Below are 18,694 nucleotides of genomic sequence, written 5' to 3'. Positions count from 1 at the left end.
AAACACACACACACACACACACACACACACACACACACACACACACACACACACACTGCACTTAGCAACTCATTAACTCAGCAATTGAACACATTTCATGAATATTTGATAATTTCTAATTCTAATAATTAAAACTTTTAATATTATAATTCTGTAAATGTGTTAAATATTTTTGAGTTAAACATTTAATTAATAAAGTTTAACGTATTACATAATTAAATGATAAATAAAAACGACTAACTACTAAAAAACGATTTAAATAATAAAATAAAGAATAATAACAATAATTAAATATAGTAAAATAAATATATAGTAATATATATATATATTATATAAATATTTATATAATATATATTATTATATATATAATAGTTAAAACTTTATATTATCATATATTATCATTCTGTAAATGTGTTAAACACATTTAATTAACAATGTTAAACCTATTTATTTAAAGTAACATGAAAATATTATTAGACAATAGTATTATAAGGTAGTATTATAATGAAGAATTTATAATGGAGCATGTGATTCGTTATTAAATATACAGTGAGTGAAAAAAAAATGTTGTTGCCTTAGGGAACTAATCAAGATTTGCCCAGAGGCAGCCATGAGTAACCCCGAGAGCGAAGTACGTGCCATACAAAACGTATAGGGACTTCAACTTCCTAGTCTGTCTTGAGACTTCCTGTTTGTGAGAATCAAATGTGCATGTATATGTGTATATGCAATCTGTTTCACAACAAAAGTTCTCTAGGACTCTCATTATTTCAATAATTATTAATAATTATCCAATAATAATTATTGGACTTGTTGAATTTTTCACCCTGCCATCAATGAATGCATTTTTATTTAAATTATTCAAGAGCCCCACTGACAAAGAAACAGATTCCCACAAGTGACACTCTATTTTACATAAGATGAGGCTTTCAAGGACAAATATACTGTTATAGACAGACTAAAAATAGATCTTGCAGAGGTATCTGACATTTCACACTGTCTAACCTCAGGAGAAACACATTCAGTAGCAAAAGGAGTGTGAAGAATACTGAGTGGCTTTGCAACATCTTTACATTTTGTTTTGTTCAGCTCAATATCCATCTGCTGTAGCGAAATCATGTCATGCCATTCAAAGGTAAGAGTCCGTGTGTTGAGAAATTACATTGAAACTTTGACTGATTTACTGGTAATTTATTTTACAGATGTAAGATTACATCCAGTAATCCAAAGTGTTGGGGAAGTTCTTTTTTAATTATTGAAATATTGCATATTTGCATTGATATTTGATAGCATTGATATTTGCATTGACATGCTGTGTTTGCATTCCCTGTGAATTTTAATGAAGATAAAATTTGTTTAGTAAATTCTTGCATTAATTTATGTTATGAGTGTCATCTACACAAATTTCCAAACCCAATAATTACACAAAAGGCTTATTTTTATAAAAACATTTTTTTTCTATTTTCTTCTTCAAAACTCAAAAAATGACAAGATTAATCACATTAAAATGTTTTATGTACTGACAGCCCTAATATACGGTGGCTGAGAGAGCTCTTTTACTACAAATGAAAAAAAAAAACATGCAAATAGAAAAAAAACCACCTGCAAATTAAGAAAACATCATCAGTTTGACTGATGACACACCCGCTGCAAATTCTTAATTTGCAGGTGTTTTTTCTATTTGCATGTGCTTTTTTCATTTGCAGCGCATTGGGCCACCGTACTAATATAAATTTAAACAGATAAATGACAAGACCATTATAAAATAAAATAAAGCAAAGCAAAACAACACAGCAAAGCAAACACAATACAAAGCAAGGAAAGCAAAAAACAAAACAAGACAAAATCAAGACAAAACACAAAAGGCAAAGCAAAAAACAAAACAAAAACAAAAAAGCAAACAAAAAGGAAAACAAAACTCACAAAAAAAACTAAAACAAATATTAAAACAACACAAAGCAAAGCAAAAAAATTAAATAAAATAAGACAGCAAAAGACAAAACACGAAAAGAAATACAAAAACAAAACAAGACAACAAAGCAAAAAACAACAAAAGAAAAAAACTAAGTAAAACAAAACATGAAATAAAACAAAAATGAAACAAAAAAGCAAAGCAAACAAAACAAAGCAAAATAAACAAATAAACAAAGTAAAGCAAAACAAACAAACACTATAACCTAAAGTGTCTATATGTAACCTAATGTGGTCTATAATCTAGACTACATTACATACATTAACCAATTTTGCTGCAGTGTTGGGATGTAACTGGATTGCCAGTGTAAATTCTGGGATCTGTAGATTCTCTGATAGAAATAAATGAAGGACACTGACTATACAGTATCTTATATTCAGGAAAACAGAAATCCAAATCTCTAAAATAGTCAAGTTAAGATCAGATCTTAATTCAGAATTACTTTGACTCTTGCTGGGACTGGACATGTTGGAATTGAAAGCAACATCTCTTCTTATGTGGGTATGTCATACGGCAATATGATTGAAACATTTGACTCAAGGCCCATTCACAGACTCGCACCATCATTCCCCAATGCATTGAACTCTATGGAGAAAGGAACCTTGTGTAAGGCTTTACCTGAACTGGCATTGCGAACAGGTTGGGACACAGGAAGAAGAACCACATCAGCTGGTTGGTGTCTACGGCAACGAGGTTGCAGATCTGGCCCACTGTCATTCCCCCCATGGACATGTTGGAGGTGCAGAGATGCATTACTTTATTGAAGATCTTTGTCTGGAAGTGAAACCGAATATATCATATTATTTGAAGGGACTTTGGCAATCAAAAGTTGTGCAGTCATTGAAGTCTCCGCTGCGCTGACCTGAATGGCTCCTCTCAGGTTGATTCCAGTCTCAATGGCAACATAGTAGGAGGCCTGGAGGAAAGTTCTCTGGAGGAGCAGAGCGAAGAACAGCAGCACGGCGAGGACATAAGCATTAGCGAGAAACTCCTGGGAGGAGATGAAGTAGATTCCAAGATGCTTCACCTGAAACACACCAAACCATTTAGCATTAGCCATGACTGTCCTCTGTAAAACTAGTTAGGCAGTGAGAGGTTGATGGCCATATTACTACATTTTATAAGCTTAACCAGTTTTTAATGCTACTAGTACTAGTCTTTCCTTACTATGGCACTGTCCTGTCACCATTTTCCTCTAAAGAGAAAGCACAGGACACTATTTATAATTCTATTAAACAACTATATCATGTAATTAAAGATTAGAGCAGCAACAAATTAGTCAATTAAACCAAAGAAAAAGAACCACCACTGACAGAGCAATAAGTCCCGAATTACAATTATAAATTAATAACATAAAACATGGGGTAACTTTCCCTTCTAGAGCAAGGGCTACAGCTGATGCCCCTCTAAAAATATATAAATGCATGAATGAATGAATGAATAAATAAAAAAATTACCAAAATAAATAATATTTAATACATTGCATAAAACTGTACACATATTTATAATAATTATAAATTAATAACATAAAAAACATGGGATAACTTCCTTTCTAGAGCAAAGGCTACAGATGATTCCCCATAAATAAATGCATAAATGCTTAAATAAGACCATTTATTTCTACGTGGATTGTTCATTCATCTTAAATCAGTGTTATGTCATCACTAAATCCATGTAGTGAAGTGAATTACGTCATACAAAAACATCCAAACAGGCCAACATCCGACATCCGAGAGCCAGACAGTATGCTGTTAAACTTGTTAATAACTGATGACAGCAGCATGACGACAGACCGCTTTGTAACACAAGATGAAAATGTGAAAAGACAGAGCCATGGCCACCGGTTTCTAATTTTACCTTCAAAATACCTAAGAGAACAAAAGTGCTTGTTCATGCCAACAACACAAATAGTGAATTTAAGAATTTAATTTCAGTGTCTTTTACTTTTGGACCAACCAACATTCTGCCCTTATTCTTAGTTGTTTTAAATGCGGCTCAGATGGGTGCAAAAGACAGAGATGTTCTTACCGGTGGCTGAATGGTGTGGTTCTCTTTACTGAGATGGTGCACGATGCCTGAGATGCAGAGCGGCCCCGCAAAGCCAAGAAGATCTGCCATGAAACGATAGGTGATGCTGAGAAACAGAGGTCTTCCAAAGGCATGTCGCAGAGCCGTCCAGATACACTTGGGCCCCTGCAGCAGAGTGCCTTGAGGCCTCTGAATAAGTAACAGAAAATAAAGACAGATATGAATAGAACCAAGATTTGTTTGGAATGCATCTAAATTAGTCACTGTACTACAAAGGAGGAAGTCATAATATCTCTGTTCTAAGCTTGCTGTCTACTGTCTACAGCCAGGCAGCTACCTTCTAACACAATAACTAGATTAGATTCCAGGATTAGAGTTAGCATGTTGCTAGGCTAACTATGGGATTATTAAGATTAATACATAAAGCACACACAAACACCAGGTAAAATTGTTCAATTAAGTTAACTTTTTTTTTTAATACATTATGCTATTGAATGAAAAACAAGTATATTTACAGACGTCTCTAGACTCCATTCACAATCTTGGATGAATTTAGTCACTGGCCATGTGGAATTAGTACATATTAGCAAACTTTTAAAAAGAGTACTTCTTATGGAGAAAAATAAACATATTTAAGTGTGAACTGGATGTTTACAGACTCTTAATTTCATGTTAATTGCAATTAAATGAAAATGTATTATACTTTACATTTATATTAAATGCAATATGATGAAATTTAAAGTGTTTTTGAGCTACTTAAGTACATCTTTACATGTAATTATGTTCATAATGACTTCTATTGTTTTTGAAATATGACTAAAGGGTGAGCTTGTAAGGAATCGCCTTACCTGCAAATGATTAGTTTTGCTAAATTACAGTATTATGTTGCTGCCTACATCTAGCAACAATCTTTGCTTTGGAGGCGCTCTGACTTAAAATACTGTTTAGGTAGGCAGCTTTCAAGCTTTTGGAACAGAGCTTTTATCTTTTCTTTACTAAACAGCTGCTTAGTCATACTGTCACGAGTTGTCAGAATACAGGCGTGAGATTCAAACTTCAAAGAAGACTTTACTGAGAACACGGGTGTAGAACAACACATAACACAAGACAATAACCGACAAAGGATAGAACAGAATCAGGACTATAAATACACACATGGTAAATGAGGGAGCTAAACATGAACAGCTGGACAAGGATTAGCTAATCAGAAATCATGGTAACTAATGAGAGCTCATAACAGACATGACAGGAACTGAACTAAACTGAACATAATCGTGACGCATACAAATGGCACATTTTTGGTCTTTTGTCTTATGATTATGAAGATTAATGACTAAGAAATAATTCAAACAAACTTTTCTATTTGAATAAAAAGTCTGTTGTTGTTTAAACATTGTAAATCCAGCACATTTTAGAAAAACTGATTTACATAGACATACTAAGAAATTAGGAAAAATTATTTCCTCCTTGCAATTTGTTATGCTAATATGTATTTAAAGGTAGCGTACATAATTACAGTGCTGTTATGGATTGCTCTGTACATTTCAAACTGCTGTATCAGTGGATTTGATCCCTAACAGACGAGCACTGCAGTAATTTTCAGCCATGCATTTTTATCTGAAATGCAATTAAACACACATCTCTGAATCTCATTAGCTCTGACCCAGTCATTTTTCTAAGCCAAACACTGTAGCCATAAACTTGAGGTTATTGTGACCTGAAAACACTTTGGAGAAATGAAATAAGCACGTAATGTTAGAAGATCTAGCAGTTAAGATGTATTTTGAATTATAACGTATTTTAAAATGATACATTTGCTATTTTGTGTTGATATCTTTGTGCTTAAGTACTGCATACCCAGCTAACAAAAATGTTTTAAGAACGTTTTTGCTAATGTTCCCATTAAATATGATTCATTTTATGTTCTCTGAACGTTCAAAAAGTCCAGTTCTTTAAATGTATTTTTTTATAATGTATCTCTGAACATTCTTAAACAAGTAGTAACATTATAAAATGTTTAACAAAAGTTCAACTAAAAGGTTAAAAAAAAAAAGAAAACACATTCCATGAACGATGCATAAATAATATTTTGTTGACGTTTTGAGAACATTAATAAAGACCACATAAATCTGAACAAACGTTTGTTCATAACTTTGAGAGAACCTTGCCAGAATGTCCTGAGAATGTTCCCTGTTAGCTGGGTGTGATATTTCCTTACAGCCAGGGCGAAACCATTTTTTCAACCTGTTTTACCCCTACATTAGTGCATTTCTGACATTAAGTGAAGACAAATTGTATGGCAGGGATTTCTTTTATCATTTGGGAATTGATTAGATGGTAAAAAATGGGCATGCACACCAGAGTGGATCTGGATGTGATGCTAATCCCGAACTATTGCACTAAAGGATGGAATCAATCATATGCAGCATTTATTAAGCCATTACTAATGGAGTTCATCACACGAGACGAGACTGATGTCACACTGCACTCGTGCCACACGTGAAAACAGTCACGTTATAAACTCTCACAATATCCATTTACATGGAGTTGAGCGCACAAACACGTAACCGCACACATCACATGTGCTTTACTCCCATGAGCACAGAGATGCAGAAGTCCTTCACCCCGCTGAGGGTCAAAAGATCACTGCGTTCATAGTGCAAAAGGAACATCTTCTCTTTTTCAATGCTTTGAAGACACGTACGCTATAGACATGGTATTCCACACCTGTCTTTCTGTGATTTGTGACGTACGTGACTTTTCACTTCATCATCATCATTATCAAAGAGAGAGCAGGCATCTCCAAATCCACAGATGATTTTTTGTGTGACATAATTTAAGTAGACACTTGTGAGACTCTGGAGGAAGTATGACTATTTATGAAATACTATACTGTACTGTCATGGTACTATTACTGCAGTAATATATATATATATATATTTATATATATATATATATATATATATATATATGCATACATATATTCATATATACATTTGGGATGGGTGTCATCACTCGTCTCAACCAATCAGAGCATTTGGGGTGGGCCTAACACCGTGTGTACACTGGACGCGACGCGACGCGACAAATCCCCGACAGAAAACTGCTGCCTCGTTCTATCTATGACGTACTGACACAAAATTCAAATGATTTGCAATGGTCGCTTTGTCGCGTGACGCGTCCAGTCATTGTAGACAGACTTTAGTTGTCGCGGCGTGGCATCTGGTGTATAGGATCGCAACGAATGACGGCACGTATGATTTGTCGTGTCGCGCTGCATCCAGTGTAGACAGCATCACTGATTATAATGGGTTCTATAGTATTTTGTTGCATCGCGCCACGCCGCTCATGTCCGGTGTAGACATGGTGTCAAGATGCACCATCACAAGGATACACGAATTATATGAAAAGGAGATTTTAATTTGATTACATTAATGTTTAAGTTGAGATTTACAATAAATATTTTAACTGCTACAATATATAGGGAATACTGCTGTAAAAAAGCAACTTATTTGTTTAAAGTGTTTGCAAACCAAATGTTATTTCACTTTTGTTCATACAGCAGTACTTTTAAAATAAAAGTGCACAATACAGTACTTTTGAATTCATTATTGAATTTTGCGCATAATGCTATTAATCATGATTAATCACAGAAAAATCATTCGATTAAAAATTTTAATTGTTGAACAGCAGCACTAGATTTTTTTTATATCTCTCAAGTGGTTAAATGAGACTACAGAGGTTGTTGGGGACTTTAAATGTCCTCGTCTACTCACTAGTCTGCTTTTACAGCCTCGCTTTATTTATAATGGCGCCTTTGCAAACTACTCTAACTCAAACTTACAGGGATTTTTTTTTTTTGCTTTTGAAATAAAGTCCTAAAGTGTCAGAGTCAGTGTATTTTGCTCATAGTCTACATTTAGCTTTTTACTTCTGCTGTTTGCATTTAGGCTTCAAAGTCCTCTTTTACTCATTGTTTGGTGTCACATCCTAGCATTGAGAGAGAAAATTTGGGAATTTGCCTAAAAATAGTATTAGTAAAGGTAAAAAACAATATGGCAGATGATTAAAATGTACCTTCTGGGCTTCAAAGGCCTCGCTGAGCTTCAGGTAGTTAGTTAGAGCTCTCATAGCGATTGGTAGCTTGCCAATGACCTTCAAATCGATGGGGCGTCTGTGTGCTGCAGTGATGAAGGTGTTCATCCACCAGTATGTGCTTTTAGACAGCAGGTTCACAAAGGGCTGCAGGAATCGAACCCCCAGGTCCTGTAAATCCTCTGGGGGCTTCACTTCAGTGGGGTGTGCAAAACACATATATCGCTGTAGAAAAAAACCCGGAGAATACACTGTCAAAATTCTTCCAATTGTACATGAAAGAAAAAGCAATGTTTCTAATCTCATCTTTGAAGATCAGAATTTAAAAACTGAAATTTAAAAATGAATTTCCTCTCATAAATCGCACACCGTCAAATAGTCTGATGACAAAATGCCATTTTCAAACTATTTCTGGACTGTGAAACTTAATGGTTTCAGGCATTCTATAAATATTCTATAGAAATGAAAGAGTTAAGACTAATTGTTCTAGGTTGCTCCATATCTAACTAGTTAGAAAATATTGCAAATACACAATGTTAAAAAAGTAAAATTGTTTGCTCAAAAATATCATATAATATTATATTATAACTAGTTACAAAATATTGCAAATAAACAATGTTTCAAAGCAAAATGTACTACTTGAAAATATTAACATTACAAAAATTTTATATATGATTAATAATATATTATCATTATCATTATTCATACTATAATGAAAACTGAAAATATATACAGATTTTGAAACACATAGAGAGAATGAATTTTTAAACAAATATCTGTATCTTTAAGAAAACACAGACGTTTAAATCATAAAACCAGCTGATATGCTTCACACATGCATATGCAAACAGTGTAATGAATCCAAGTGCAGAGTTTTAATTAATCTCTCATTTTCATTTTAATAAATGGCCTGTGATAGCTCAAAATTAATTTAATTATTACAGCGATATTGCACACAAACATCCTCTGGTGGAACATGTAAACCATTTTACGTCAATTCATAAAATCATAACACAGCTCTCTGCACCATAACACTGTAGTTATTATGAGATTAACTGCTATAAATGAAACCAGTCATATTTACGTCCATACAACCTCAGTCTAATGGCTTCAGAAATAGTTCACAAGTTGCAGTGACCACATTTTTGGTGCTTCTAGTCATTTTTGGAGCTCAGCAGTACCCATTTCCATTTGCTTTCATTGCATGGAAAAGAGCAGCTTGGACACTCTACTAAATATCTCCTTTTTTTGTTTCACAGAGGAAAAAAGTTATAAGGATTTGGAGCAATGAGGGAGAGAAAGTAGTCTGTATTCCGACAGATAAAACACTTAAAACACAAATCCCCTGCAGTCTGTCAGCAAACGTGATCAGACTTTTGTATTATCTGAGACTGCAGTATATAGCAAGAAAATCAAAGCCAGAGGCTAAAGAATAAGATAAATCAAAATGGAGAATGGAGAATCAGTGGCCAGGAATACAAATCACAGACACACAATCATTTACCCTCCTCAGGATGACACTGATCTCTACGGCCAACAGCAGGCCGTATAGCAGCGTCAGTAAGCCTGTGATCCCGAAGCGCAGCTGTCTCAGGCCGATGCCGTGCTCCGTGTACTTGAAAAACTTGATTGTTTTAGAGACAAACGCCAGAACCCAGTAAATGAGCAAAGCTGTGAAAGAAAAATAATATATGACATCACATCCTCTCCACACATTCGCACTGAAGGCATCAGTCTCTGCTGGTTTTGCACAGCAGGCGAAACTTTGAAATGGCTTCTCACACCAGATGTTCAGAGACAGGAGGATAAATATGGTTAGAGTATCTTTAAAACGTCCTTCCGTCCTCAAAAATATTGCCGCCGAGGAATGTCATTACAGGACTGTGACTTCAATCTCTAGTCTAGACAATGTTCAGATGATTTGAAGTCATTATAACAAACAATTTTATTCTGGAAATGAAACTGTAGTTGGATAATAGCATTGTACCATCAAGGGCCATTAGTCTGTAGCACTGCAATACAGTCATTTTTCTAGAAATATGGGATCTGTGCAAATGTAGCTGGAGCAATTCTTTCAAAAGATGCATACTACAGTTAATGATGTTTTACATCACTCTTTAAAAAGTGATTTGCATTATGAATTAAATGTGCATATCACATCCAAATAACAGAAAACTCAGTCCTTAATAAGCAAAAAACACTATAAGGCTGACACGCACTCATCAGTAGTTTGGGGAAGTTGGAGGTCTCTATGTTGTGGTAGAAGACGATTGATGTAATGGCAGCCATGAAGGCCAAACATGATGGCATATAGAGGTGCAAGTGGACCGACTGATTAAACCTGAGAAAGAGAGAGAGAGAGAGAGAGAGAGAGAGAGAGAGAGAGAGAGAGAGAGAAACAATATTAGACATGGATCAACATTTCCAGTTCCAAATAAAAAAACAAACAAACAAACAGATTCACACAGACAGACAGATAAATCGATACATAAATCTCACCCGTCGGACACGATGCCCTCGGCTATTTCACAGACGATGATGAAGAGCAGGATGAAGGTGAGGATCCAGCGGAGGTTGTGTCCGGGGAAGTGCAGCCAAGTGCTATGATGGATGTGCACCTTGGAGCTCTGACTCCCCCAACCTACAGAACAATGATTCAAAATCTGTACAGAGCTTACACCAACATACAGTATTTCTCTCTGAGAGGAAGTGATGTACAATATCCTTGAGGGCTAAATCGTTTGTACATATATCATCATCCCTAATAAAAAACATCACATGTACACATTTGGTAGGAGCTTTCAATTGTAACTTATTATACTGGCAAATATACAATGTTTCAATGGAAAAAGTGTCTCAAAATCAATGTCCTTTCCAGGTTGGTGCAATAACCCTGGGACAGATTTTGCCCTTGATATCCCGAAAAAACGGATATTAGCAAGTAGGGATAACTGCAGGCTGGAGCAATGGGCGTTCCGAAAGGTAGGGGGCGTGGATTAAGGTCTTTCTAATTGGTTAGGGTTGGGGTAAGTTTCTGTTGTATCATTCACCTTCTGCCACGCCCATTACTCCGACCTGCAGCACCCATGTCTCGATATTAGGGATATGAGGATACTGATTCAAAACAAACAACATCATGTATTGCATATTAAAACCAATTTAGACATTTTTTGGTGGAATATAATGGATAAAATGTCCATATGAGATGGGAATTGGGAATAAGATGGACATTTTTTAAAAATAACTTATTTTATTTAGTCTGTTGAGATTCCAACAGAACCGAAAACAAATTTTTGAAAAAAAAAAATGTTTGATTTGCAAAAAGAAACAGAATGCTGGTCACTGTATATTATTGCTGTTGCTGAAGAAATATTTCTTATAATTATCAATGTTGAAAACAGTCGTGATGCTTAATATTTTTTTGTAAAAACCATGATATATTTTTTCAAGATTATTTGATCAATGGAAAGTTCAAACATTTCAATATTCATTCTCAGCAGGACGGAAAACGTTTATCAAAAATCTGTCCACAGAAAAAAACAAAAAGAACCTAATGAATCAGTAGCAATTCCAAATCATTTGGAAAATTAATAACAGAAAGTATGGGAGTAGGTGGCAGGTGAGTTCACTCTGGCATTAGTGGGATTGTTTACCGTTGCTCTGACTCTTCTGGTATGGCGAATCAAGCGGCGACCTTCCTGTAACTCGACTCTCTGACAGTACGATGGCTTCAGCTGTACATTCCAACACTAAGGTCACATTGGTTTGTCTAAAATAAAAATGTTTCCCACAGCGGCTTGACAAACTCTATCCTGGTCTCTCCATGTGGTTCACCAAACCACATTTGTGGCAAATGACTACTTGAGCGCAGATCAATTATGCAATGTTTATATTCGTACTGAATGTGCCAAATGTTCAAAAATGAATTTCAAAGAGCTCATTAATCATTTTCTGTCTCTATCCATCTATCCACCCATCTATCCACCCATCTATCTATCTATCTATCTATCTATCTATCTATCTATCCACCCATCTCATTATATCTATCTGTCCATCTGTCTATCCGCTCATATCCATGTGCCTGTCTGTCTATCTATCCGTCTGTATTTCCGCCATCTATCTATCTATCTATCTATCTATCTTATTTAAACTTACAGTATATAGTAAAGTCAAAGAGTGTTCAATCACTCCAGCACCTAGTATTGTGACACAAGCGTGCACTAGTTTTCACCTGTCTGAAACTCACCGATGAAGAGGATAGGAAAAGTGATGAAGAGCAGGAAGACGTGTGGCACCACCGTGAGGGCGTCCAGGAAGCAGCCGTTGTTGAGGACACCAGCGTCCACGTTGTACGCGGCTGAGTTGTTGTCGTTGCCACAGAACGCCAAGGACATGGTGGTATCGGGTCTCTGAGGTGATCCGGTAGAAGAAAGACCGAAACAGGAGGAAACAGAGGACAAGAAAGGGGTAAAAAGCTAAAAGAGACCCTCTCAGAGCATAATCTGTCCACAGAGGGGCCGTTACATCCTTGCTGTAGGTGGAGGATATCAGCTGAAGTGAGTCACTGCACAGGTAGAGCGCAATAGCTGCTCCGCTTCTGCATGGGATGAGCACATCCGAACAGCTTCTCTCCGACAGGGGAACGCCTGCATCGGATTCCACCGGCAAAGCTACGGCTCACGGGCATTCTTTTAATAACCGTCGCAGCTTAATGCCATCAAAAAACAAAAAACATCTCAGTTCGAGTGCAAGCACACGCATGCATGCTCGCGACGCGACCTGCCCGTGCTGAGGTGATCAAGAACTCAGAGTTGACCTTGTGGGAGGATAGCTGTATGGCGGAGTGTGTGCATGAGAGTGTGATGAGGGGAGAGAGAAGGAGGGAGCAATTGATTTTAGCATCCAACTGCGTTTAATGATAAACCGAGAGCATGCAATTCTAATGCAGTTTCCAATAAATGTAATAACTTTGGTTGAAATACATATTGTGTCGAGGTTGGGATTAAAATGACCTAAAATACTGGCTTCCTACATGAAAGTGAGCCACTAATCATTCGCTAAGGGTATATGGGCCAATTTCGACAGGTGCTGAAGATATTGCTAGCGAAAACTAGCCAATCAGACCGTCGGCAGAGGATATCGTCATCACAGCACAACATACCGCCTCCTTAGGGCTCAAAACAAAGAGCTCAGTTGATTTGCCATATATATGAAATCATACAAACATAAAACAAAAACAGCTAATTGTTAATGCATGTGTGTTGCTTTGCAAACAACAACAAAAGTGTGGTCTAAAAGTAAATTATGCATTTTTTTTAAAGCACACATGCTTGATTTATGATCTTGTGAATAATTGCATTTGCTTTATAAGTGATACATACCAGTTATCTGAAAATTGCTACTAAGAAATGTCACTACTAAAAATAAAAGTAATAAAAGTGACAGAATAAGATTAGCCTGATAAATATTTAAATAAGGATTGGTATATCTCACATCCACACGAGGGAAGGGAAAAAAAAGATTGCACATTTAATAAGGGAAAGGGAATGAACAGCAAAGACTTAAATTAGTAGGCTGCTATGTATGAAATCTATAAATAAACATGAAAGACAATTATGTCACTGCGTTGGTTCACAGAACGTGCAAAAAGACATGGTAAAAATATGCTTAAAGGCACAATTACTATCTGCTGCCACCAGGAGGCCATTACTGGTGGTGCAAGAACATGCACATTCAAGCACAAACATTGCTTCAAAGAGCAGCATATTACATCCGTCCAAACGTTTTCAATGTTTTTGTCTCAAAGAACCAATGTTGCTCCTAGAGAACCACTAGCTATATATTTTCATAATTCCACGCACAATATATACAGACATTTATAGCAACATGCAGTAGCAAAAGGACAGATGAACGCAATAAGTCACGAGTCGTGACGTGTACAAACAATTCTTATTGAACAAATGTGCATTTCCCAAAATCATTATGGTCGTTACCGACACAGTTTAACATTTTTGTGTTTCACAAATCCATAGTTCAAACAAACATTCGCAAAAAATATCACAAATTTGTGTGGTTACAGCTCTTCTCCTGTGGTTAGAAGCATACCGTAGTTCTTGTTAGGAGGAATGACATCATAATTCCACGCACAATATATACAGACATTTATAGCAACATGCAGTAGCAAAAGGACAGATGAACGCAATAAGTCACGAGTCGTGACGTGTACAAACAATTCTTATTGAACAAATGTGCATTTCCCAAAATCATTATGGTCGTTACCGACACAGTTTAACATTTTTGTGTTTCACAAATCCATAGTTCCAACAAACATTCGCAAAAAATATCACAAATTTGTGTGGTTACAGCTCTTCTCCTGTGGTTAGAAGCATACTGTAGTTCTTGTTAGGAGGAATGACATGGACTTAAATAGATCATGCACTTGAGCAAAATAAGCAAGCTAATATGTAGTAGGCTACATACATACAAATATTTCATTAGAACTACGTCTTTTAGTTTGTTAAAGAATTGAAGTGCCGTTTTTAAGGGTGCACGTGCACATTTATCTCCACAAACTCCATGGAGTGGTTCTCACGTACATGGTACGTCATGTTTTAAGTGTTTTCCAGTTATGATGCCTCGCGGGTCTTTTAATTGTGCACTGTAAAAAATGATTGTGATTTTAACAGTAAAAGACTATAAAAATGCTACAATAAAAACCTGTTAATTGGTTATCAGTAAGTTTCCATACTATATACGGTGAATAACTGTAATTACATTTAATGTAATTTAACAGTAAAATACTGTTAATATGACGGTTTTTGGAAGTGAAAAAGAAAAAGTCATTGTATAATTTACAGTGAAAAACTGTAAATTGACACTCCCAGAATTCCCTGCATGACACTTCATATTTGATGTTTTTTCGTTGAAATAACTATGTTTCTTCTTAGTTTTTCCTTATCAGTTGTGTACATTACTGTTTTATCTTACATCTAATGTTGTTAAATGAATGTTTATTGCATTATTTCAGTATCATGTGTGTCACCACGATGGGGTTTAGTGTTTGTGTGAATGACACTGTGCACCTTCTATGTATATATATTAGTATTTCCCTTCTCAGCTTTTGGAAGAGTTGATTGTGATGAGCTTTGATTCATCATGTGACTTTCTCATCACCACCTGTTTTTGGTGGTTATCAACATTTCAATGGTTTAAAACAGATATTAGTACTTCAGTATCCTGGTTTATTAACATTACATCATTTAATGAAATATGTTTTTTTATTGTGAATTTAAGTTGTCTGTAAAACCTAAAATGTTTCTACCATATTTTTAATGTTGAAGTTCTGGCAACCACAGCTGCTGGTATTTTACCGTAAATGTCACAGATTTTTTTTTACAGTGTGTAAAAGCCCACATATTGCCAGGCAGCTGGCTTCAGTTAGAGGTGAAGTGTCACAGGGTCCGACATTTAGGTGTGCTGCATTGATCCCAGATAGCACACGTGTGTCTGCAAGATGTCTGTTAAAGATCACTTCATCTGCAAAGCATCTGCTGTACAAACATCTGATAGACGTCTCTCTGAGATGTCAGTTTTACATACATTCTAAATCATAAACATCTTAAAGACATAACATCTATTTGACATCTGATAGGAGACGTCCTATAGACGTATTGCAGATGAGCAAACACTCTAAAAAATACGTCTTGCAGATGTAAATGCAGACGTCAAACAGATGTCTCCGTTATGTACTGTGCCAGTTGCTTGTCGGGCTTATAAATTTTTGTGATATTTAATAAAAAAATTAAAAAAAATTTCACATGCACCTTTTTCTTGAACACAAACGCTCTCCTTGACAATGTGAGAGAGGACACCCTGACAAACACCTCTACCTTTAGTCTCACACAAGCACTCACAGCCAATTAGCAGCGTCAGGAGGCGGGAGTTTGCATTCTGATTGGCTTGAAATATGAGAACATAAAGTACACGCTTTTTTATTTAGCAATTTGTTTAAACAAGCATGTTCAACAAAGTACAAACACACACAACATTCACAATAAGCGATGCACCCTCCGACTTTTGGATTTTGAATGCAACTTCCAAAAGACAAAAAAAAAAAAAAAGTTACATCTTTGTAACTTTTTTACGCAAAATGATACATTAATTCCTTGAAGGTACACAATAGTACTTTAAACGTACATATGAAGAGTTCAGATGCAAAAGCCTCTAAGTGCCGTCTCAAATTTTCTTCTAAAATTAGCATTTTTATCAGGCTCCTATGTTTAATTCAGTCATTTTACTTTAATGGCAATGTATCGGTCATTTTCTATGCCATTAAAGTGAAATAACTGAACATAAATATAGGAGCCTGATAAAAATTTCAGACGGCACTTAAAGGCTTTTGCATCTGAACTCTTTATATAGTACCTAAAGTGAACATATTAGTAAGGTACAGCCCTGACAGTTTAGTACCTTTTTTTCTCTCTCAGAGTGTAGCTACAAAATAGTGCCCCAAAGTTGGCACCTGTTGGTAAATTTCACCATTTTGAAGCCAAAATAGGTGGGTGGCATACAGGAAACTGGCCAAAATTTGTACAAAATATTAATTTATCAACACAACACAACACAACACAACACAACACAACTAAAGAGTTTTAGCATTTAATGATATCTTTGTTGTATATGATGGTCAGCTGCATCAGATACAATAATGTGCATCATGTCAAATATTTAGCATAAACATGATTAGAGATGGGCAGTATTTTAATTAAATGTATTTAAAATACATATTTAATTACTTTTGAGTCTTTTTTTGCTGGACAAAAAAAAATCTAATGTAATTTGTAATTAAATATGTTGAGAGACAGTATTTTCTATTTAAAATACTTAAAATACTTAATCAAGTAGGTCCTTTTATTCTCAGATAATACAATATCTTTCTTCACCTGTGTTAATTGCACTGTCAACCACAGCTTATCACAGTTTACACAGTATGTACATACACATACACAGTTTTAGCTAGATGCAGAATCATATGACATCTTGTTGGATCCATAGGTGGAGTCTTAAAGGGTTAATTCACCCAAAAATGAAAATTATGTTGTTAATTACTCGCCCTTGTGTCGTTCCACTCCTGTAAGACCTTTGTTCATCTTCGGAACATAAAATATTTTTGATGAAGTCGGAGAGCTTTCTGTCCCTCTACAGTTAGTGAACTTACACATTCAAGGTCCAGAAAGGTAGGAAAGACATCAAGTAATCCATGTCATTAAATATATTAAATAATCACATTCTATGAAGCGAAAAACAACAACATAATTGACCACTTAATTTATGAAAATATTATCAAAACACATATGTCGTGGTACTCTAGTGAACACTCACTCATGTGCGTTGTATTGACGCACGAGTCTTCAATCCCGTGTACACAACACAAATGCATTGTGATGCTCTCAAGAACACATATGAATCATGAATCAATATTTTCATAAATAAAGTTGTCAAATATAATTTTGTGCAAACAAAGCATTTGCGTCACTTAATACATTTGAGGTTAAACCACTGGAGTCACATGGAGGACTTAAACGATGTCTTTCCTACCGTTCTGGGCTTTGAATGTGTAAGTTGCATTGCTGTCTATGGAGGGACAGAAAGTGTGGCAAACACACACACACACACACACACACACATTTAATTTCGTGGAATAAAAACAGTCAGTCACACATACAAAAACAAAGTGAGCCAGTGACTAAGCTTTTATTTATTTTTGATTTTTTTGAATGTGCCAATCAGCCACTGTGCACACGCGCACACACACACACACACACACACACACACACACACACACACACACACACACACACACACACACACACACACACACACACACACACACACACACACACACACACACACACACACACACACACACACACACACACACACACACACACACACACACACACACACACACACACACACACACACACACACACAAAAACACACACACACACACACACACACACACACACACACACATACGAATTGAATGCAATTGAAAGCATTGAATAAGCCTATAACAGTGTTTTATTAATTTCGTGGAATAAAAACAGTCAGTCACACATACAAAAACAAAGTGAGCCAGTGACTAAGCTTTTATTTATTTTTGATTTTTTTGAATGTGCCAATCAGCCACTGTGCACACGCGCACACACACACACACACACACACACACACACACACACACACACACACTCGCATTACTATGGAGTGTGTGCCTGAGCATGAGCAGTAAGTTGCTAGCCACAGCTCACTTAACGGCAACCGGTGTCACTAATAACAAGGGTTTCTGAATTCTACAGAGACTCCTTTAACAGCTAAATATCAGCATTTTTAGGGGTTAATCTTTACTGCTGACAGTGAAATGGCTTGAGCCATACTCTTGAGTACGACTATAGTATGACAATACAGTTTCGCAGGACTGCTTAATTTTTTAAATTTTTGATAAAGAAATGATAAAAGGAGTGATAATGACACATGAAAAAATAAAGCGTAGACATGCTTGATGTTATTCAAGTAAACACAGTCGGTCGTGTCTTAAGT

General features: G+C 35.8%; 1 protein-coding gene across 1 annotated transcript in view; it reads right to left on the bottom strand.

Moving 5' to 3' along the window:
* The window catches only part of abcc8 (ATP-binding cassette, sub-family C (CFTR/MRP), member 8), a 59,990-nt gene extending 47,039 nt beyond the window's left edge, over positions 1-12,951 (bottom strand). The window contains exons 1-8 of the mRNA XM_016469834.1: positions 12,342-12,951; positions 10,595-10,736; positions 10,315-10,436; positions 9,600-9,766; positions 8,078-8,320; positions 4,001-4,189; positions 2,835-2,999; positions 2,591-2,746 (exon numbers count right to left, since the gene is read on the bottom strand). Coding sequence (XP_016325320.1) covers positions 2,591-2,746; positions 2,835-2,999; positions 4,001-4,189; positions 8,078-8,320; positions 9,600-9,766; positions 10,315-10,436; positions 10,595-10,736; positions 12,342-12,489 — 1,332 coding nt within the window. The 5' untranslated portion in view covers positions 12,490-12,951. The remainder of the gene's footprint in view (positions 1-2,590; positions 2,747-2,834; positions 3,000-4,000; positions 4,190-8,077; positions 8,321-9,599; positions 9,767-10,314; positions 10,437-10,594; positions 10,737-12,341) is intronic.
* Positions 12,952-18,694: the final 5,743 nt, after the last annotated feature.

Source organism: Sinocyclocheilus anshuiensis, unplaced genomic scaffold (assembly GCF_001515605.1).
Source record: "Sinocyclocheilus anshuiensis isolate Anshui unplaced genomic scaffold, SAMN03320099.WGS_v1.1 scaffold1270, whole genome shotgun sequence".
In the NCBI taxonomy this organism is placed as follows: Eukaryota; Metazoa; Chordata; class Actinopteri; order Cypriniformes; family Cyprinidae; genus Sinocyclocheilus; species Sinocyclocheilus anshuiensis.
Note: the sequence above shows the minus strand (reverse complement) of the source record. Positions and strands in the feature narration are given on the sequence as shown.